Genomic DNA, 24,085 nt, shown 5'->3' with positions numbered 1-24,085 from the left:
GCAATTGTAAACTTGCAGCCTAAACTGCTATCGATGTTTCGGGGTAGTATCTCAGCCTTTTGACGGGTGCCAACCATTCCAGGATCCAATGCTCCACCACTCGTACCCAAAGGCCCCCTTTCATATAGCTTCTCATGCTTTGTAAAGCCACTGTTACCATAAGACCTCCCAAAACGGAAAATCATGGAACCTACTTCGTTGAGGACGTTGGTCGCTTCTTGAATATTTCCTTCTTCACATAAAAAACAAAGAAATCTCGTTAACGAATCCGTGTTGATCTCATCCCCTGCTTTGTTTATCAACTCTGTTGCTGATTGACTTTGAAGCATCTCTCTCAAAATGGTCCTAGCTTCTTCCATCCTGCCCTTAGAACAGAGTCCTTTAATCAAATTAATGAAACCCAAAAGATCAGGTAGGACTCCTCTCCTTTGGTACTCACCAAAGAACCCTAAGGCAGCTTCCAAGTCACCTTGCAGACAACAACCATTGATCACAGCACTGACTGTAAAAGCATCTGGCTCTAGGCAACTTCTCTCCATATCGTGAACAAGCTTCAAGGCATCATCCATTAAGCCAAACCTACAATGCCCGTTTATCAATAAGTTGTAAACACGTGTATTTGGACTCAAACCCTTGAGAACCATCCTTTGGAACAAGTCATTGGCATCTGCTAGAAACCCTTCTTTAGATAGAGCACCTATGAGAGTAGCATATGTAATAATGGTAGGAAACATATTATTTTCCTCTAATGAATCGAATAACCTAAACGCTTCCACGATACATCCCTGCTGGCACAATCCGTTGATCACTGAATTATAAGTGACAATGTTTGGACAGATACCCTTATTTCTCATCCTTGCACAAAGATCTAATGCCTTGTTGAGATATCCTTCCTTGCAGAGCCCATCGACCAAAAAAGAATACGCAACTACATCCACAACCATTCCATTGCTCTCAGCTTCCACAATGAGTTTAAGGGCGTCGTGAGCTTGACCTCCCTTTGTAAGTGCATTGACAATTGCCGTCAAATCACTAATGCATATACTCTTTTCCCCCATATAGTTGAGAAATCGTCGCACTTTTTTCACATCCTTCTTACACACATAACGGACTATTATTTTTCTTACCAGAGTTTCTAGAATACCATATTCTTTAATGCAAGCATTCATCAGCAGTTGAACAAGCTGCTTATTTCCATAGCAGATAAGTCCTTTGAGGATTAAATAGTAGGACTCACTTGTCACAGCCATTCGTTTTCTCCTCATTACTATGTACACATTCAATGCAGCCTCAAAACAGCTCTTTTTGCATAAGATGCTAATAGCACCGTTACATATCACACTGTGTATTCCAGCTTCTAATTTCTCAATCCCCTGAAGAAACTTCAAAACTCCCTCTTCATTACCCTCCATAAACTTTGAATTGATCATGGTCATATAGATAGTAGCATCGGGAGCCAAACCTTTCTCTGTGAGTTCACTAAACACTTCAACTGCCATTTCCACCATTCCTTCCCTACAGAGTCCTCCAATAATACAATTGTAAATGACAACACTAGAAGCCAAGGCAGTTCTTCTATACTCATCAAATATCTCAAGTGCCTCGTCTATCCTTCCTAATCGACAATACCCATCAATCATTATACAATAAGTAAAAGAATCAGCAACCAAGCCAATGTTGGGCATTTGCTTGAATAACATACAGGCATCTTCATATTGTCCCAGCATAAATAACGCTTTTATAAGTACATTACACGTAACAACATCCATACAAATACCAGACTCTTCTAATCTCCTCTTTGTTTCCAGCATTCCCATTACATTCATATCCCTAATGTATCCATGCATCAGTGTACTATACGTAAAATTATCACCATAAATGCCATTCGAAATCTCATCTGCCTCGCACGTCCTCCCAACTTTGCACAACCCACTAATTACAGTATTGTAAGTGACAATGCCGGCACTAATCCCCTTCTCCTCCATTTTCTCGAGCAGGCCAAAAACACGATCCAAATCTCCCTTCCTACACAACCCATCTATCAATGTAGCATAAGTAATCTCATCCGCTCGAACCCCCAACTCCTCTATCTTCACAAACACATCAAACGCCTCATCCAATTTTCCTCTCTTGCAAAAACCCCGCATGATTGCAGTATAAGTAACCAAGTTAGGTTCCAACCAATCCTTTCCCATCTCATGCAAAAACCCTATAGCTCTTTCGACACTCCCTTCCTTACAAAACCCATCAATAAGAATAGTGTAGCTGAAACAATCCGGTTTTATTCCATTCTCTACCATTAATCTATGCTTCCGAAATGCCTCCGCCAAAATCCCTTCTCTAACATACCCACAAATCCAACTACTGTAAAAAACAGTGTCTAAAACTAGTCCTTCCCTCTCCATTTTACAAACCAAATCACAAACCTCTTTAACTCTACCTTCTGTACAAAGTGCATCTACAACAGCTGTATATGTTACAATACTCGGCCGAAAAGTGCCACTTTTCTCAGCATTGTCATAAAACCCTAATGCTAGTTCTGGTTTTCCAATCCTACAAAACCCAGAAATAATAGAGCTACAAATGAAATTATTAGATGGGTTTCCAATTTTTTCCTCTGTCATCAGTTCCAAAACTTCAATTGCTCTATCCATCTTACCTAGAGAACTAAAACAGTATACCAATGAATAATAACTAAAGGGAGATGGTGAAATACCATGATTTTGAATGCATTCCTTCAGTATAGAGAAAGCCTTTTCTGGGTCTTTTTCTTCATGACAGAAACCTTGAATTAGATAATTATAAAGACCCTTTTGAGGAACAAACCCTTCTCTTCTCATTTCGGCAAAAAATTGCTCTGTCTCGTGAAATTTGTTCTCTTTGAGGAGAGCCCATGAGATAATTGAATAGGTGATGGAGTTTGCTTTGATTTTGTTGGAAGACATTTGGGAGAAAATGTGGAGGACTGATTTGAATCGGTGGTTTCTAGAGAGAAATCGTAGAAAGAGATTTAGGTTTTGGAGGGTGGGACTGAAACCTCTTTTTAGGAGGTTTTGTAGGGTTAGGGTTTTAATAGGGTTTGGGGAATATGAAGAGGGGGAAGAAGAAAAGCATCTTTGGGTGAAAAGGACAGGAAAAATCATTGGATGAGTTGATTCTGAATTGGATTTCAAGCAAGAAGCAGAGGAAAAATCTTACTGCAAAGCTCCATCGTCAGAGAGATCTAGAGAGAGATCTACTTCAATTAAGTTATAAAATGGTGCCCGGTTCATATTACAATACTTACCTTTTCGGTTGCCACCAAGGTTTTTAAGCTCTTTACAAAAGGACTATTAATATTTGTCCTACTTTGTTTTGATAATGACACGGAGTCAGCTTGCCTTTTATTATTTAACCAGCTTGTCAAAAGTACAATTGTGGGGGGCTTTCGGGATAAGAAGTTCTCTGCTTTGCTTATTTGCAAAAATAGTCTTTTAGTTTGAGAATCTGCAAATAGAGTCATCACGTTTTGAGAGAACTAGTAAAAATGAAGTATTTTATATTTTAGAACATTAAACTGTAAAAGCCATGTTTCATTAAATGATAAATATGTCAATTTAAGCCATTCAAGTTGTTTAAAAATGCATGTTGATACTTATTGATTGGATAGCAAACATATACATTTTCAATGGAATTTGCTATTTAAGTTGTGATAGAGCTGAAATTTGAGCTGGGTTAAGGAGTGACACCCATGCTTACAAATAAGTAGTTTCTAATACATATAGTATTATGTTTTATTGTATACATTCATGCATATATATGATTTATGCAATGATGCTTATATCTTCTTTTTTTCTCCAAGTGGTGTATTCGTGCATATATCTATCTTAAGACAATGTATCCAGGGTAAGATTTATGCAGTTTAATGGGAAGCAAACTAAATAATATAAATGGACCTATAAGCTATAACAAAAAACACAAATGGTAGATGAGAGTATCTCTACATTAATGTGAGATATTCTTCCTATCAATTGCAGTTATATTAATTAAAAATGATAGCCAAACAATAATGTGATTGACTAATCTCCCTGTGACTCATAAACGAAACAATGACACAGCATCAGGTGCCTTCAAGTCGACATAAAAAGGGCTAATTGTCAAGATTAATATTATTAACTTCACAGTTAGACCAATCCTAGATATTCAACCCATGTAAGTTATAAAAAAGAACGGTAAATTCACAAAGTTCTAAAAAATACATCTTTAGTGAAGAATGCAAAACGATATTTTGGATATGAGCGAGAATGAAGCATGCAAGCAGGATTTGTAGTATAATGTCTTGTGGCTTTAGAACATGCGAAATCTTCTATATTTTAGAGAATAATTTATTGCCAAAGTGCACAAAAGAAAATGTAGATTGCTAGATCAGTTGACAACTCCACTTACATACTGCAAAATCAAATCAGGATAGAAGAAAATATTTTCGATTTTCTCATTTTTCATGAGAAGGGTAGTTTGGTCATTTTAAGATAAGGGCATTATTATCATTTTCCACGACACAAGGGAATTTAGTTAGTTGGCAAACTTCAGTGTAGCTTTCAATTTGCACTCCCAACCTTGTATCAGTATAGTTATCTAGCCAGTGTGATTTTCGGATGGTGATCCATCAACATATTGATGGAGTAGATCAATTCTTGAACCATTGACGTGTTCAGTATAATATTGTACAAAAAATGTTTCAGTTTCGTTCCAGTTTGTAATTAATCGCTTCTCATAATCCAAAAGAAACATGGTGCCTTAATTTTGAGTCCAATAATCATTTTAGGACCAACAATTGGTTCCCAAGATCCAAAAGAAACAGGGCCTTAATTTTGAGTTCAATAACAGTTTTGGACTCAAAATTGATTCTCAAAATCCAGAACAAACAGGTACCAAGTCCCCCTTTTTTAGATTTTCAGAACCGGTTGCCCTAATCGAGGTAGATTCTCGAAACCTTCAACTGAAATTAAAAATCATATCCTAGCCCTAACCAACGTCAAACCTATCAATTGAAAAGGAAAAAAATATATCACGAAACAAAAAAGGCACAACCTCATCGGACCAACCCTGTTATACAAAAAACTCAAACAATACAGAAACCCTAACCCTAATTTTCAATCAGACACATCAATCATCCACAAAAATCAAAACTTTAACAATCAAAATAAATAAATTCCAAGCCCTAGCCAGAAGAATATCACTAAAAGATCAAAAACAATAAACCGTGTACCTATTCGCAAGGTTGAAAAAGATGGGGAAAAAAGAGAGGAGATCTCTTCGTCATGATTCCTTCGATCTAATCTCGAATCTAAAAGCACTCTAGTGTATTTTGACTACTCTTTAACAGTAGAGGGGGCTGCCCAAGTAAACAATAGGGGGCTTATATATAATTTCACCATTAAACATAAGATTTATAAAGCCACTTTTATTAGAATTACTGAAAATACACAGTTTTTAAGTGGGAGATAATATGTTCACTCCCCCTGCATTATGCATGCGCTTCCCTTATAACGTGATTTGACGTGAAAAGTGGGCAACTTTAATGCTTTTTTATGTCAAATCACGTTATAAGGGGGGCGCATGCATAATGCAGGGGGTGAAAATATCATCGCCCTTTTAAGTTCAAAATCATGTACATATTGAGATTTTAGGGAAAATTTTCCTTCTACAATTACGAGGGGAATGATATGATCATGCAAGTTTTATTAGAAGTGAAAGAAATGAAGGAAGTTTTATTGGCTTTTCAATAGGCAATCTCTAGGTTAGTTGACAGGTTTGGTGGTCTTAACAAGTTTTATTGGCGTTACAATAATGGTGGTGAAGGAGGCAACTTTTGGATGCATATTGAAGGAAATGTTCGTAGGAAAAAGCAACAGATGGTGATTTGTTATTGGACGATTGTAGTGGTGTATTTACTGCTTAAAATGAGTGAAATAGGCTAAAGAAAAGAAATAATGGTCAAAAAGAGTTTTTATATGATGAAAGGCCTTAAGAGTCCTTTATTTTTCAAAAAGTACTGTACTGCCCACACAATAGGATGATCCAAATCGTCCATAAGATAGTTCGTGTATTTACTGCTTAAAATGAGAGAAATAGGCTAAAGAAAATAAATAACGGTCAACAAGAGTTTTTATATGATGAAAGGCCTTAAGAGTCATTTATTTTTCAAAAAGTACTATACGGCCCACACAATAGGATGATCCAAACCGTCCATAAGATAGTTCGTGTATTTACTGCTTCAAATGCGAGAAATAGGCTAAAGAAAATAAATAACGGTCAAAAAGAGTTTTGATATGATGAAAGGCCTTAAGAGTACTTTATTTTTCAAAAAGTACTGTATGGCCCACACAATAGGATGATCCAAATCGCCCATAAGACAGGACGCAATCTAAATAGGTTGTGCCCCAAAATTCATTTCTGTTGGTTGATTGTAGAGAGGTTCATCATATAAAAACTAAAAAAAGCATTGTCATAATGCTATTTTGGACAATTGTAGAGGGCTATTCATTGCTTGCTTAAAAGGACAGAAATAGGAACGAAAAGGTCTTATGAAAAGCATAGTCATATATGCAAATGGGACATGGATGTAATATAGGAAGAAGGGAGGAAGAAAAATAAAAAGCATTGTCATAATGCTATTTTGGACAATTGTAGAGGGGGATTCGTTGCTTAAAAGGACAGAAATAGGCTTACAAAATTAGATAATGTCATAAGGTCTTATTAAAAATATAGTCATAATGCAAATGGGACATGAATGGAATATAGGCAGAAGGGAGGAAGAAATTAACCCATGATTCTCGCTTTATATATAGTATAAGGATTTTGCAAATGAGGTCCTGCCATCAATTTGTGACCTAAATGCTATGTTTACAATTCGGGTCGGATTGATCAGGTTGAGGCCAACCATAACCCAACCCGAGTTAACATTCCCTCAACCCGAACTCATCCCAATCCGAGCCTCAGGATGAGGATGGCCAACCCTAACCCAACCACCTCTAAATCTCTCGATACTAAACCAACCCATATAACCTGAAACCAGGTAAGGCTGGTTTGGGTTCACCTTGGGCCAAACAGAAAAATACAATAACCCGAAGAAAATCAATATAAAATTAGAGGATAGAGGTCGGGTTGCCAAGGCCTCAACCCTAACATAACCTGAAATTAAATCGGATTGGCTTTTCCCAACCTGTGGAAATGCGAACCCAACCCAAGCAAATGCCAAAATCAGGTCAAACCCATCAGTTTCAAGTTGAGTCCAGCCGAAGTTGCACCCCTACAAAATACTATGGTAAAAATAAATTTTTTGACTCACAATACAAAAATGTCCTTGTACGTTATAAGATGAAAATGACTTTGTAAAAGAGCAAAATACACGTCAATCTAAGTAATATTTTCTGATAAGGATGGTCGCCCCAACTCAATTCGGTGGGGCCCACTATTTTGCCTCATGTTTTGATGGCGTAGGTCCCACGATCTCCACCTAAGCTCATGTGTATGGTGGGGCCCACAATTTTACATGTCATGTTTTGATGGGGTGGACCCATTTTTTTACACACGTGCATAAAAAAGGTAGTATTTTTGTTCCTTTCACAAGACAATTTTTTTTTTCAACTTATAAGGACATTTTTGGTCTTTTTCAACTAGAGCAAGCTAAAAAAAATCAAGCAAGGGTATTTTGGTCACAAATTGATGGCATGACCTGTTTTGCAAAATTGTTAAACTAGAAAACTCTTTTTGCAAATAAAGCAAGGTAGAAGACCTTCTTTCGCAAAAACCCTTTCCCCAAAAACATAACAAATGAGAAATGATAAAATGGCTTGCGCGAGCCTTACAATTTGAAGACACCTCAAAAACCCTAAATTGCATCTTATTATCTCTCAATGTCGATCTCTTCTTCTTACATGAAAAACGCAATACCTTCTCCAGGTATTTTTAACAAATTTTTTTAATTTATCTACAAATTCCATATTCCTTTTTTCTTTTTAAATGTAGTTTCCTTGTTTTAATTGGCGCCATTTTTGTGTTCGTTTGTTTTTTAAATTCTCTATTTTTGATCCGTTTCTGATTTCTACGCTGTTATAAATTGCATCTTATAATTATTTTTTCTTTTGAATTTCTCGACCCATTTTAAATTTCATCTTATTATTTATTTTTTCTTTTGAATTGCTTGACCAATTTTTTGCTAAATTACAATCGCAGGTAGAAAATTGAAATACTCTGGTGAATCCGTGGTAAGTATCTGAGACTGATTTTCTATGATTTTTATTTTTTTTTTCAAAATTTTCTCTTTCTTTCGTGCTAAATTAAGAACTGCTTTCCCGCGCTATTTTTTTTATTTTTTTATCATGAATACCCTAAACCCTAAATCCTAAACCCTAAAATTTCTTTTATCGGGTAAACAATCTGACATACGTGCTTTATTTTCTAAATTCAATGACATTTGATTTTTTATCCACTTATTTAATTTAGTACATTTGATTATTAATCCACTTATTTAATTTAGTATCATCTTAGTATACTGATATTCTTCTTCTTTTCACTAAATGAAAATGGGAAATGATATCAGTACAACCGTATTTTAATAATTGCACAGACTCAGCTTGTCTTTCATTTTTAATTGGCTTGTGAGAGCTTTTGGGGAGCTGTAATAACCTTGACACCTCTTTAAATAATAAAAAAACAAGATGGGTTAGTGCAAATATCAAAACATGGTTGTGCTGATTTCATTTCCCATGAAAATTCTTATATATTGTATTTGAAATTTGGAATCTGTTTTTTATTATAAGATTAAATTTGCAGTTTTTTTTTTTTATATTTTGTTCTTCATGATTTGAGAATAGTTGCAAGCTGGATTGTTTCCATATCCTCTGTTGTTGGTATGTAATCTGGGCTTAGCGGGACGTCTACCAATTCCATTCATCCAAAATAATCCTTAAATTTGCTCATACTATTTTATGATCCTCTTTAAGAATATGAACACGAGGAGTAGGATTTGTAAACTAGCATGCATCATCAAATCAGCATCGATATTGTGTTCAGACATCAGACAAGCAATCATCAGTTTATTTGTTGCAAAAGTGGATTTTATAAAACCCATCAAAACCCTTCTGAAAATTCTGAAAAATGCCCACAACTGTCAAACACAAAACAATCCCTCTTTTTTAAAATCTCATGGCAATTGTAAATCAATGGTCCCTTGGTGATGTCAATCATGATGCATTTGCTTCAAAAGCTGACATGATGATAGGGGCCATCCTAGGGCCATATTTTAATTTTTAAGTGTTTTTCTGGTGTCTTTAAAGTCTTTTAAGTTATAAAAGGGGTACCACGGTCTTTTCCCACCAATGTCACTTGGGTTCTTTGAGTTATGATAGGCCCCATATATGTATTATGGGAATTTTAAGTGGCAAGAGAGTTTACAAGTCATTGGAGGATGTTTTAGTCCAAAAGTGTTCAAGTTTGTTGCTTTCTTGCCAATCATGAATCTGAAGTCTACTACTTCAATGTGCAAGGCCTTGACCCCTTGGTGCGATGCCTCCGGACTGCAACTGAGATTCTAACACAACCTTCTTCAAGGTGGGAATATTGAGTGATTCCAAGTCTGATCTTTCTCTTTAGTTTCTTGCTTTAATCGGTTTTATTTTCAGTTCTCAATCTCTACATATTATTCTTTGATCCTTGTGCCCCATACTCTCGCAAAACAACCCTTGACTGCACCTTTCCCGTATATTCTGCACATTCTTGACATATTTATGTACATTCTCAGCACATGTCTGTACCTTCTAAACCTACCACAAACCTAGTAGAAATAATTTTCTAATCTCATAACACATTTTAGGACTTGGAACCCCAATTTTCACCCCTAACATCAATTTCATATATTTGCCCCACATCAAATTAGTATCAGAGCGAAGTTTTAGTCCTTAGATCGTCCTGCATCATATTTGGTATCAAAGCGAAGTTTTAGTCCTTCCTTTGATCATCTTGCAATGGATGAATAATGAAAATCATTTTTTCTTGCTTTCTTGCAAATCATAGATGTGAAGCCTACTTTCCAAGGTGCGAGGCCTTGGCCCCTTAGTGTGAGGCCTCGGGATTGCTAGTGGGATTCTAGCACAACCTTCTTCTTCAAGGCGCGAAGCTTTGAAAACCCAACCGTGATGCCTAGGAAAGATATGGAATGATTCCAGGCCTGATATTTTTGTTTAGTTACTTGCTTTAATCCTCTTTATTTTCAGTTCATGATCTGTACATGTTATTCTTTGCTCCTCCCACAGTCTCGTAAAAAATCCTTGCCTGCGCCTTCTCGACATATGTCAGTACTTTCTCAGCATATTTCTGCACCCTTCGAAACCTACCCTAAACCTAGTAGAATTATTTTTCCTATTTAATCCAAACTTTTAGGACCCAAAACCTTAATTTTTACCCATCCTTTTCACTCCTAACATCCCTTCTATTTCCCTTCTATAAATTCACCCTACATCAGTTTAGTATTAGTGCAAAGTATTAGTCCTTCTTTCGATCCTCCTGCATCAGATTTGGTATCAAAGCAAATTATTAGTCATTTCAATCGTCCTACATTAGATTTCTTATCAGAACTCAGGTTGGAAACATGTTTAGATGTAGTGTCAATCGAATAGCTGATTTACTGGAAGGCTCAAATGCCAAATTTGAAGGGTTGATATCCCACCTAGATCGTGTAGGTCGTATTTACCAAGATTTCCATGCACCTCTTCTAGCCTTAGAGACTCCACAAGTTGCACCGAGTAAGGAGTTTGTGCTGAACAATCATTACTGATTCCTTCTATAGAGTGCATGGAATTATAGGATTGGATCAGAGCCACTATCATTATACAAAGATGGTGTCGACGATACTTAGCTTGTAAGTACTACACGGGGATTCAGAAAGTGACCGTCATCCTTCAAAGTTGGTTTTGATAGAAGTTAGTTCGTGAACATTATATAAAGATCAAGAGAGCAATAACTGTCATACAATACTCCTGGAAGAGGAAAGTCGTTCGACATAGTCAGTAGGAGCTTGATATCACACCAAAAAGTCACCGATCGTAATATTGGGACCCCTGTCGATTTTTTACTACTTACTGAAGGATACACGAGCAGAAGTCTACAGACTTTAGGTAGCATAGGACCCAAGCTCCTTTCTGCCTAAGCTGTCACGATTTAAGGAGTACATCAAAGACGCACCATCTGATTATATTACTTTGAATCAACGGAATGATTGCCCAAAGCTACTTGTGCATTGGAAGTACCTAGTTCGTTGGAAAGGACAACCATATGCAACATGTGTGGAGATTACAGTTGAAGAGATCCCACTTGCCATGTCAATCATTATATTCGACGAAGTAGAATCTTTTCAAGCAGGGGAGTATGATGGGACCATCCTAAGGTCCAAATTTAAGGTCCTTAAGTTATACTATGGGAACCATAGTCTTTTCCCATTAAAATCACTCAAGTTTTGAGTTATGAGTGCTTTAAATAGGCCCATACATGTATTATGGGAATTTTAAGTGGGTGGAAGATTTTAAGTCAATAGAGGGTATTTTTGTCCAAAAGTATTAATTTTTTTATTTATTTAGAGCTTTAGGATTTTCTGGTTCTCTTTCTTTTCTTATCTATGTAGCCTCGGGGCACTTCTCTTTTAGCCATGATGGAATGAATGATGATTGAACAAAGATTTTGAAAGCTTCTTCTCTTGTGCGGATGTGATGTTTGCTCCGTTTCAAAGTGTGATACCTTGATCTTCCCTAAGGTGCGATGTCCAGGGATCACTTGGCGTGATGCCTCGGGATTGCTCTTGGGATTCTAGCACAACTTTCTTCTTGAAGGTGCGAAGTTTTGAAAACCTGGGTGTGATGCCTTGGAAAATCTGGGGTGATTCCAAGATTGATCTTTCTGTTTAATGTCTTTCTTTAGTGTGCTTTATTTTCACTTCCTGATCTCTATGCATTGTTCTTTTCCCTACTCCCCTTACTTGCAAAAAACCCTTGACTACATCTTTATGGCATACTCTGCAGCTCTTGGCATAGTTCTACACATTCTCAACACATGTCTGCAACTTTCCAGACCCACCCTAAACCTAGTAGAAATGTTTTTCCAATTTAGGACCTAAAACCCTAATTTCTACCCATCTTTTTCACCCCTAACACCCTTTCTATAGATTCGTCCTGCATCAGAGTTGGTAGAGCTACATCGGTCCTGCATTTGATTTGGTACTAAAGCGAAGTATTAGTCCTTCTATCGATCGTCGTGCATTACCTGACTATAGTATTCTACTTTTACCAAGGTTTTAAATTTCGGTTTTGGTAGCTATGGAATAAAAAAAATTCTGTTTCAATTGGAAATTTTGTTGGAAATCTTGTCAAATTACGGAAACGTATGGAAACATATGCAAATGATAGAATTTTAATATGGAAACTTCAGGAAATATTAGAGTAAACACACATACACACTTATAAACCATCACATAAGCAGGACAATCATCTATAGTCGTTTAACAACATTGAACTCCTAGTGACATTCGTTGTCGCACATGTCTGATAATTCAATACATTCCACATTTCAGATGTAATTACTATACATATATACATAATACATATACCACATTTCAAATGCAATTCATATAAATATAATTATGTAATAGATGCTGATATAGTATACAACAAATGTACCTAAAGTTTTGGTTTCGGTATGTGTTTTAGTATGCATTAGAGTGGAGAAAACCTTCTTTTATCATTCCTTCGTGTATTTTGAATTACTTTGGGGCTGAGTATTTGCCAACAAAGTTTTATCAAGTCTCAAAAAAGTAGGATATTGAAATTATCTCGCTTTGGTTCCATAATTGGTCATATGTTCAGGAAAGTCTCTTTTGATTCTCCATTTTTTGTTCATAATTAATGTTGTGGGGTTTCTAAGTCTTACTTGAAGGCATCAGCTTCAGTTAAAAAAAAAAAAAAAATTTTTTTGAGAGGGAATTTTTTTTTTTCAACTAATCTTTGCTTCTTCATTTCTTTCAATATCCTCTCTTGCAACCAAGCTACTTCCCATTGTTACATTGCATCTACTTAGGGAAGAACTACCATAATTCTCGTGAAACCATTCTTCATAGAAAAAAACTATGAACAATCAACTCCACTCTTCTTAAATCCTTCTTTCATTTTGTTTTTGAATGATTAAATCTTTCTTTCATCTATCCATAGAAGCTTTAGAACACGACTTAAGTGTCTTCTTGGCATATATCAACTTCTCAATTTCTTTTACCAAATGGAGAACAAGAACAACAACAAATGTGATGTTTGTATGGTCCTCAACCAGGATTGCACCGATACTTGCATCTTTGCATAGCTTTTCCCGCCTTCGAAAAGATGGACGTTCAGGTTGATTCACAATCTTTTTCGGATGGATAAAATACAAGAACTGATGGTAGGGAAAACCCCTGAATCACTTATGACTATGTTCGATTCCTTGGGTCATGAGGCCTCTCAACGAGAATATAATCATATTAATGGGACTTTGGGCATTTTAAACTCACTATATGCGAGAGTGGTGAATCTCGAGGGCCAGACCAATGATTTACACAACCAAATGAATGCTTCAACAGAAATTCAGAGACAGATAAACCAAAAAGAGAAAGAAAATGCTCAATTGCATCAATAACTAATGACGCAAGATGAAACAGCTGAACAGTGTTATCAAGCAAAGCAGCAAGAAAAAAATGCTCTATAATAAGAGGCGGATGGACTGCGCAACAAGGTTGCAAATTTGATGGCCCAATTTGATGGAGCAAACATTTAATAGAACAAGTTATTCATTGCAAAGTTCAAAATAAAAAAGTGTGAGATGCAGTAAACACCTTAGAACGATATTTAAATAAGTAAATCCATGTCACTCTTGAGAAATCATCCACAAATATAATGAAATACTTAAAGCCAAATAATGAAGTAGTCCGACATGGACCCCAAACATCCAAATATACCAACTCAAAAGGACTCGAAACATGACTAACACTTTTAGACGGAAACGAAGCACCAATGTTTCCCAAACTAACAAGACTCACATTGACACTGACTAACAAGACGTGACACCATGGAGGAATGTTGCAACTTATCCGCCAGGGGTGGCCCAAACGACAATGCCACTGAAACAAATCAATCGAACTCCGCAAAGCAGTATGAGCAACCTCTCGATCGAGATAATAGAGGCCGTCCACTTCATGGTCCGAACAAATCCTCCTCCTAGTTGTCAAATCCTAACATGTACAATAAGAAGGAAAGAAGGTTACATAACAGTGAAGATATTTACTGAGTTGGCTAACCAAAAGTAAATTAAAAGGGAAACAGGGAAACAAAAGAGAGACATGCTAGAACTAGGGCAGGCAAGGAACATAGAGAACAGAAGAGAGACATGCTAGAACTAGGTGAGGCAACCCTTACTCTAAAAATGGGAGATGTGGTTCCATCAACTAATGTGACGGATTTGACAGAGGATGAATAAGATTGAAAAGAACTAAGCAAACTACTATTACCAGTCATATGGTTGGAGGCTCCGGAATTATATAAGAAATTAGCTGGAGATATCCGCTTGGTTGATGGCCTATTCAATTGGGCCATCAAATTTGCAACTTGGCTGCGCAGTCCACCCGCCTCTTGTTGTATAGCATTGGTTTCTTGCTGCTTTGCTTGATAAATTTGTTCAGCTGTTTCAACTTGCGCCATTAGTTGTTGACGCAATTCAGCATTTTCTTTCTCCTTTTGGTTTATATGTCTCTGAAATTCAGGTGCTGAAGTATTCATTTGATTGTGTAAATCATTGGCTTGTCCCTCGAGATTCATTACTCTCGCATATAGTGAGTTTAAAATGCCAAAGTCCCATTAGTCTGATCATGTTCTCGTTGAGAGGCCTCATGACCCAAGGAATCGAACATAGTCACAAGTGATTCAGAGGTTTTCCCTACCATAAGTTCTTGTATTTTAATCATCCGAAAAAGATTGTGGATCAACCTGAACATCCAGCTTTTCGAAGGCGGGAAAAACCTTGCAAAGATGCAAGCATTTGTGCAATCTTGGTTGAGGACCGAACAAGCACAACATTTTTTGTTGTTGTTGTTCTCCATCTGTTAAATGAAATTGAGAAGTTGTTACAAAGGAGGACACCTGGATCACATGGAATGCTAATGTGAAATAAGCTTGGAAGATAAAAATTTGGATCAAATCTTGGTTTATGAAACATAAACTTGGTGAAGATGAGGTAGAGGTGAAAAGGAGTTAAGAGAGAAGCTTGCACGAGAGCGAGGGTGGGATATATTTTGTTTCTTAAGAATGTGGAGGGGGTGGAGACATTCTCGGTTCTGAGGGGAGGATTGCTTGCCCAAAGCAAGGGGAGTGAAAGGAGGATTACTCGCTATAAGGTTTTTGTTGTCTTCTCCTTTCAAACATTTAATATATCCGTCAACACGTCATTAACCAATAAAATCTTATAAAAATAGGGTTGCATGCTAATACAATGGATCCGGGCTCCACCTCATCATTCCTCATATATATAATTCATCTGCAAACTCTTAAGCATGCAATTGATACTTTCTGCTAGGAGTGATTTGGAGCTGTGGGCAATACAAGGTAGGGCTCACAAGGTGGATGGTTTGGATCACTCAAAGCTGTGCCCCACCTCTGCAATTCAGTGACCCCATCATACCATGCTGTCAACATGCCTCATTGGAAAAGTTTCCTTGTTTTATATCAAGTAGTGTTGTTGCTCTCTCTCTTTCTCTCATTTCGTGCAGCTGAATATGAGTTGTGTAAAACTTATATTTACCTCAATATGCAGGGAAATGATTGTTCCTTACACGATGCCATCTGGATGCTTTTGATTCATGTAAAACAAGTTGACTGAAAACACTTCTTCTTGACTTTTTCTTTAAATATATCCATCCTATTATAAAACACACACTCACACATACATTTCTTCTAAGTTATATATATTTCTACAGTTATTTTTACAGATCTCAGCTTTCTTAATTCGTGCTATATAGGAACTTCTGACAACATGAAATTTCTCAGTAAACTAATTTTGATATAGTATTTATGGACTTTTTCTTTAAGTATATCCATCCTATTATAAAACACACACTCACACATACATTTCTTCTAGGTTATATAGATTCATACAATTTTTTTTACTTATCTCAGCTTTCTTAATTCGTGATTTTGCTATATGGGAACTTCTGACAACATGAAATTTGTGAGTAAACTAATTTCGATATTCTATTTATATATTTATGTCATTACAATTGCAGAGAGCCCTTCCTATACGTATACTTACTATAGGCAAAAAGAGATCCCGTGGAATCCAACTGTTGGTTGATGAATACAAGGAGAAGCTCAAGCACTATTGCCGTGTTGATGACATTCAAATCAGATCCAATCCAAAAAGTACTGGGTATAAATATCATGTTTCTCAACAAGTGATAGTTTCCTATCACATCTACTCTTCCCACATTCGTGCTTCTTCCGTAGATGTTTGAAACAATTTTTTTTTCAAACAGATCTACTAAATGGTACATTTAAATAAGTTCTGTGTATAAAATAATTTGCATACAAGCTTGTATTTTCAATGTCTTTCCATTTATCAGTTTTTAGATTGAAAAACCTAACTTTCTATTAGGTGATCAGTCAATAAGCTGAGTCATGATATAGATGACAATGAATATTTCCCAAGTACACAGATTACTAGATGTCGTCCTATCACATTTTCAGTGGAGGACTAGATGTCGTCCTATCACATTTTCAGTGGAGGATGTTCCCGACCACAACTCCGATAGCTACTGTTCAATGCTTGTTACTTGGAATTGAAACTAATCTAGTTGCTTATTTTGATTGGAAAATGCATGGAGATAAAAAATATTGCCGTGCTGTTAAGTTTTCTATCATTTCTTTGTAGTTGAAATTGCAAAGTCAATGATTGATTCACTGACTCTTTCCAAAATGCTTTGTGTTTTTGGCAAGATCTTTTTTTTATCATTTTTTTTTTTGGCAAGATCTGTTTTTTTTTTATACCATTTTTTGGTATTCTTTTCTTAGTTCCCTTATAATCATTCTCTCATATGAAAGTAAACTTAATATCGCTTAAATGATTGCTTTTTTATTTTTATTTTTATTAGAAATAGGATGCCTTTTTTGTTTGTGATTTCTGTTAGATTTTCTTCTTCTTTTTTTCCTTATATTTGTTTTTGGTCCTTGTCAAACAACCATTACTCCAAAAGCTTAAGCTGTTAGAGATGGCTTTATTTAATCTTTTTATACTTTAACACTCCCCCTCATGCGTGGCTCTTTTTAGGGTTGGCCCACACGTGGAACATGTGGCCTCCCTTTTTGGGTTCGCCATTCCATGTGGATTTTTAATGTCAAGAAGTTTTGAACTCAGGACCTTTGCTCTAATACCAACTGTATCAGAGGCCATATTCAACTCGGACCATTTCGATCTGATTTGCAACTTGATACCCAGCTGATACCTCCTATCAAAGCATTCATCCCAGTGTTGCATGGATTCGAATTCGCGTGTCGGGATCTGACACGGATTCGAGGTGTCGTATTCGACAAACCCCCAAAAGTAGGATTCAGATTCGGCAATTTTTAAATAAAATAAATTTTCAAAATAATTTTTTTTAATATATATATATTCATGAAAATTTTGAAGGTAGAGGGTAGAGGCGAGTTTTGTATTAATAGAGTTAAAGGAGGAAGGGGGTCGATGTTCGAGGGTCGAGGCGCTAGGGTTTTATTGAAAGAGTACGAGTTGTGCTTTCATATACAAAACGTTACGAAGAAAACACGTTTAAAGGGAAAATATTCAGGATTTGCATTTCAAAAGAGACAACGATGAATCAGATTCGCCCGAAAAAAACAGGATTCGTGCGGGACACGGCTACGGCAAGAATCCAGGTGTGTCCCATGTGAATCCATGTCCGATTCGGATGCGGAGACGTGTCGACACGGATTCGGCATAGGGGGGCAAAGAATCCATGCAACATAGATTCATCCTTAGTCCTTCAAGGTCGTGAACACCTTCACCCTGCTAGCCCCCGACATCGCCTCCCTTCTCGTGGGTTGTTCTCTCTTCCTTTCAGAGTGAATCAGACATCTTGACCCAGGTTCGCCAGTGCCTCCTCTTCACCCCAAGAGCATACTTCTAGTTTGTCAATCTGATTATGCCTTCACACCGAGTAGCAAATCCACCTCTGTAAGCTCTTTGGTGCTGACACGTTTAGCACCTCATCTCTTAGGGAAGGCCTCTTCCTCCAATCCAACCCTCTGTCATTTCATACCCTCAGGCCATATGCGAACCCATCAATTGCTTAGCCAACACTGCAGCGGACCACATCCAACTTCCCATCTGCCACTTCCGATCTCACAAATCGGTGGGTTGTTGGAACATGCCAACCCATTAATTTAAGGTTGTTGCTCTTACACTGATCAAAGCTTTAAGCAAATCCATTGAGCAATGCTTCTGACACTGACGAGCCAATCCTTTCCATGCCATCGCACCTCTGTTGCGCGACTCAAAATAAGAAAGGGGACAGTCCTAACACAAACTCTGTCCCTTTATATATATATATATATAAAATCAAATAACACTACCATCACAATTACAGTGACAAAAGCAATACTTTAATTTCGCATATGTGATTCTGCGTAGAATCCCCACCAATAGGACTACAGTGCCGGCTAAGAAAATTTTGATATATTTGGCTACTAATCTGATTCAGCTTAAAGTCCACAATCTTATTTCAGTTATATTTAAGCAAGCTAGTGTTTAAATTGGAGTTACCCGATCAGTTACTGTTGATGTAACTTTCTTTTTTATGCTACTTACTTACCAGATTTTAATGGTATTAGAAGGCTTCTTGTAAAAGTTGGCTTAAGCTGCATTTTTTTAATAATTTTATATGAAATAACATTCATGCAGTGATGTGAAGGCCCAGATTGAAGGTGAAGACATTGTTGTCATGCAGCACATCAGGTCTGAAGACTGGGTATACCCTCAAAACTTCTGCTTCTATTGGATGAAAAGGGACCACAATTTATTGCATCAACTCTCTTACTATGGGATAGTTTTAAGAGGAATGGTTGTAGTTTTAAATCTGTTAGAAGAGATTGGAGAAGAGAAATTAGTGAGTTAGGGAAGACCCCCCCTCACTTGTGTATTTATATAAATGAAAGAAGGTACAATGACTACTATGCCCTTAGGCATCTACACACATACACACACTTCTAACAAAATCCATCATTAACTGGATGTATTGTAAGTGATCAGTATCTGTTGCACCATTGACTTGGTTCACACTCTCACTGTGTAGGTTCCCTTGGTTGGCTCATGAGTGCTTGGCTTAATGGAATGAGAAACACATTTATTTTCTAGGATAGGCCATTTTAGGAATCCTGTAAGAAGTCCATGATGGAACTGCAGAGATCCTAGAGAAAGCAATGTTAAGCGTTTTGGAAATTCACAAAAAAACACTGCAGAAGTCTAATACTTATCAAAAGTTAAACACACGGTCCACACAACCAACTTTCATCAAGACTGTTCCTTCTATGTGATGCTCCTACAAATTTGGAAGGTGCAGAAGTCTAATACTCCTACAAATTTGGAAGGTGCAAGGTCTGTTCCTTCTATGTGATGCTCTCTCAACCAATCACATCTTATGGTCTTGCCAGATCAAGACTTAATCATGAGGCCTTCTTTATCTCTATACTATTCTTGGTAGCAGAATTATTTTTCTACTCCACTTTAGTCTTTGGTTCTAATATTGTGGGTTCTATTAGTCTTCATGCTTTTGGCTCTTCTGGAAGTGAAGCAGCCAGCATAGTCCAAGCAGGAATTATCTGTTTGTGTCATTTTCTTATGGGGCTAGGGCATTGCTAGAGGCTCCACAAACCTAGGATTGAACCCTTACTATGTCAGATTTTTTTTTTCTTAAATGCTTTGAGTCGGTAGGATATTATAGCATACACTTGCATGCTCTTGGTTTTGATGTGAGTTAAGAGGTTTTGCATTTTGTGCTTAGATAATTTTCCCCTAATGTTGGTTCCTTGTGCACTATGATTTGGCCGACACTTTGAATTTATTGCCGACACATGTGTCCTGCCATGTCCGACACGACACGCATTTTCACACGTGTCGACACTCCTTTGGACACTTTTAAATGTATTACTAGGAGTGTTGAGTTAATGTGGGTGTGTGGACATGTATTTGTGTAATAATTAATAATTATGTGTATGTACGTGTCACAATTTCTAGATGTTTAGATGTTGTCATGTCAGACAACTCCTATCTGTGTCGAAACTCGACACACAAATCCATATCGGCAAATTATGAATATATATACTTTCTATTTTAGCCGTGTCCCCATTTCTAAATTTTGGAGGTTTGCCGTGTCCGACACTCTGTGTCAGTGTCGACACGCGACACTCGTGTCGGTCTCCACAAATCATAGCTTCTGCATTATAGACAGAATTTCAATAATTTCTTCTTGTCATATTTTTTTTATTAATATTATTAATCTCTCACACTCTTCTGGTCATTTTATGTTACCCATGATTTGCGAAGTCTGTATCCAAAGGCATTACCTTGAACATAAATAAACCGTGAATACTTTCTAAAATTCTACCACAAATATAATAGGTCAAAAATCTACCCAAACATTGGTTATTTCTTCAAATAATGATAAATTGATAATTCTGTCACACCTGCCAAACATTGAGGGTCTCAACTATCATTGTATGGTGGGTAGTCATGAAGAGGATGGAGTCCCCACGGCTATATCTATTAACCCCATCTCCACTAGTGTCTCATTTGTCTTCTGTTTATTATTTTGTATTATCTGAATTTTATCTATTTCCGAACTTCATGATTCTGTGTTTGTTCTGACTGTAAGAAGGCTTTCTTCTTGCATTTGTTTGAAGTTTTACATCTTGACTTTTCTTCCCTACCTCTTTATTATGTTTTCTTAGGTCGTGGTGTTGGATGAGCATGGATTAGACATTGGATCAGAGCAAATGGCTGAGTTGGTGGGAGATGCAGGGAAAACAGTACGCATTTGACCATAGATTTGAACAAGATACAGTACTAAGCATACCAGGCACCGGATCAATATCTTTAGTAATTGATGCTTTGTAAAAAGGGAGCAGAAAATTATGTATATTATTTTTTATCTATTATAAATAAAAGCAAAAAGAAAAAACATAAAGACAAAGTCTGGGTGAAGCTGTACAATGCTGGGACACCTTGCTTGCAGTGTCATGTGCCTTGTTTCTTGCATTCGGCATCAAGTGTAGCTTGTTTATTGTCAGCCCATAAATTAGCCTCAATGGATATGGAAAAATTTTCCCATAGAGAATGATGACAGGATGTTCTCCATCTTGTTGAGGTTCCAGATTCACCAAATAAGAATCATACTGTCAATGCCATGTTCAGTTACACAAAAGATTTTCATCACTTTCTGGTTGTGTACAAAGCTTTTTTTATAAAATTTCTCTCATGTAATAATCGGTTTGTGGTTATTGGTTATTTAGATTTTAGGACTTATCTATGAAACAATTCCTTGGCTTGACATTTTCCGTATTTAATTTGTGTAGGGATCTTCAACATTAGTGTTTTGCATTGGTGGCCCTTATGGTCATGGGCATCAATTGCGTGAACGTGCTGATGTGACAATCAGGTTGTCCTCAATGGTCTTAAATCATCAACTTGCGTTAATAGTGTTATTGGAACAGCTTTACAGGTAAGGGCCATTCATTTATATTCTTCTAAATCTCATTTATATTCTTCTAAATCCTGTTTGATACAGTTTTTGACGTTTGAAGCAAGGGCCAGAGTCAACAAGGAATTGATTCCCTCTATTTCCTAGTTTGGCTTGGACAAGTCCATTAAATTTGACGATTTTATGAAACTTTCTATGATTATTCAAAAGTCAAGGATCCCAAATCTCTAGTTTATCCTCAAACATCAACAACCAATCCACTTGAGTACAAGCACAGACAAAGAAATCCTATATTCATCTATAGATAGGCTGTCAGATCATCATATTATGAAGGGCTGATGTGCATGTCACGTATGTGTCGAATGTATGTTTTAGTTGGATTCTTGTTTTCATTACAAAATGGTCAGCATCGGTGTTCAACTTTCTTACTGTAAACATGTTTGAGTGAAGCGACACTGGAAACTTAGTGAATATAGGTGTATGTTTGACCATAAGTGAATCTATTGAAGTAGTCAGAAATTTCAATTAGAGTGATCCATGACCACCATGAGAAACTAGTGAATATGGGTTTATCTTTGACCTTAAATGAATCTATTGAAGTAGTAAAAAATTTCAGTAAGAGTGATCCATGAAAAACATGGGAAACTTAGTGAATATGGGTGTCTCTTTGACCATAAGTGAATCAATTGAAGTAGTCAAAAATTTCAATTAGAGTGATCCATGAACACCATGACCTTCATTGTGACTCGTATGGTATGTCTTCAGACTTTCAACCTATACTTGCATGAATCTTCTTTTTAAGGTTGCTGCTCCCATTTCAGAATCTTGTAATACCTAGGCGCTTCAGGTCATAAAATAGCTTGTTTTCTATGCATTGTAATTGCTCTACAGCTTACTTCTGTGAGGCTTAACCGAGTCCAAACTAGTCATAAATATCTAAGAACAAAATGGCAACACGCATGAGATGACTATGTAGTCTATTCTTCCATTAAAACTGAAAATTTTGGATCCTGCTAATGGCTCCTTGTCTATCCAAAACCACAGGAAAACTATGTGCTCTTTCTTTATATATAGTACATACATACACACACACATATATTACCTATCATTTTTCAGTATCATAAATGGATTAATAAATGAGTTTGGCTTGATTTTTCAGGGCATGGACTATACTCAAGGGACAGAAATACCATCACTAGCAATGGTTCTCATCACAGGCTAACAACCAAGCCATGTACACAGCTAGCATTAAAGCCGGCAAATGTTGGTATGAACTGCAAAAACATGGTCATCTTTTAATATTTTTTGTTGTATATCTGTTAGAAAAAACTCTTGTTACAAGCACTTAAAAATGAGTGTTGTTAGGGGTGTCAAAGGATCCACTTCGGATCGGATCCACCTATGTCCATGGATTGAAATTTCGGTCGAAATTTTGGCATAATAATTAAATAATTAAAGAATCGAAAAAAATGGTGGAAATCCCTAAAATTTGGCACGCAATTTCGACCGAAATAATGACACGTTTCGGGTAAGTGCCAATTCGGTTTCGGTCTCCACCGAAACCCGAAATTTCAGACCGAAACTTCGGATTTCGGTCGAAATTTAAAACCATGCCTATGTCTCAGTAACGATCCATTCAAATCCATTATCGGTCGGATCGGATTCGGAGTGTTCTTCGAATCCTGCTTCCCAAGTCTCAGTCACGGTCCATTTCAAATCAGACCATCCATCGGAGTGTCCTAGTAGGTCTTACTTACGTTGTACGTAGTTAAAATCCTCAAAAGAGGGAGAGGGTGAGTTCAAATTGCGACGATACAACGGATTAGAGACTTAAAGTCAATGGTTAGAGAAGGAAAAGAAGAGGCTGACTCAAGACTTGGGACTGATGAATGACAAAATACTGAAATGGAAATCGCTCGAAAAATTGATATGGCTTATTTTTACTAAAAAAACCTTGAAATAATACTTAATGTTATAAAAATTGAAGGGTATTTTCATAAAATTATACAATAATATTGGATTTCGGATTGTCCCACAGGCTTTTATTAGTTGTCTGGATCCGATTGGTAATTTTTTCGGATCCTATGACCGGGATCCAAAATATGTCCATGGATCCTGTGTCTAGGTCGGGTCCATTAAACTTAGGATTCGGATGGTCCATCGGACTGTCTGGATCCATTGACACCATCTCAAACCCTTCAATTTTAAGAGCGGATGCCATGCCTTGGTAACATAGTCTGACAAGGACAATAATGTACAATGGCTTAAAACTATCATGAGAACTTGCTACTAATT

At 36.8% G+C, this 24,085-nt stretch overlaps 2 protein-coding genes across 2 annotated transcripts in view; one reads left to right on the top strand and one right to left on the bottom strand.

Moving 5' to 3' along the window:
• LOC143856370 (pentatricopeptide repeat-containing protein At5g57250, mitochondrial-like) overlaps positions 1-3,292 on the bottom strand; it is a 12,523-nt gene extending 9,231 nt beyond the window's left edge. The window contains exon 1 of the mRNA XM_077366564.1: positions 1-3,292. This exon is cut by the window's left edge and continues 313 nt beyond it. Coding sequence (XP_077222679.1) covers positions 1-3,143 — 3,143 coding nt within the window. The 5' untranslated portion in view covers positions 3,144-3,292.
• Positions 3,293-7,807: 4,515 nt separating this feature from the next.
• LOC143856310 (methyltransferase) lies at positions 7,808-23,192 on the top strand. The gene is made up of 7 exons (XM_077366492.1): positions 7,808-7,944; positions 8,218-8,249; positions 16,328-16,470; positions 18,997-19,063; positions 21,042-21,119; positions 21,666-21,811; positions 22,950-23,192. Exons 1-7 carry the CDS (start codon positions 7,899-7,901, stop codon positions 22,987-22,989), a joined length of 552 nt encoding a protein of 183 aa, XP_077222607.1. The 5' UTR covers positions 7,808-7,898; the 3' UTR covers positions 22,990-23,192.
• The last annotated feature ends 893 nt before the right edge of the window (positions 23,193-24,085 follow it).

Source organism: Tasmannia lanceolata, unplaced genomic scaffold (assembly GCF_043159265.1).
Source record: "Tasmannia lanceolata isolate RefF3 unplaced genomic scaffold, GAP_Taslan_0.1 ptg000023l, whole genome shotgun sequence".
Classification (NCBI taxonomy): domain Eukaryota; kingdom Viridiplantae; phylum Streptophyta; class Magnoliopsida; order Canellales; family Winteraceae; genus Tasmannia; species Tasmannia lanceolata.
Note: the sequence above shows the minus strand (reverse complement) of the source record. Positions and strands in the feature narration are given on the sequence as shown.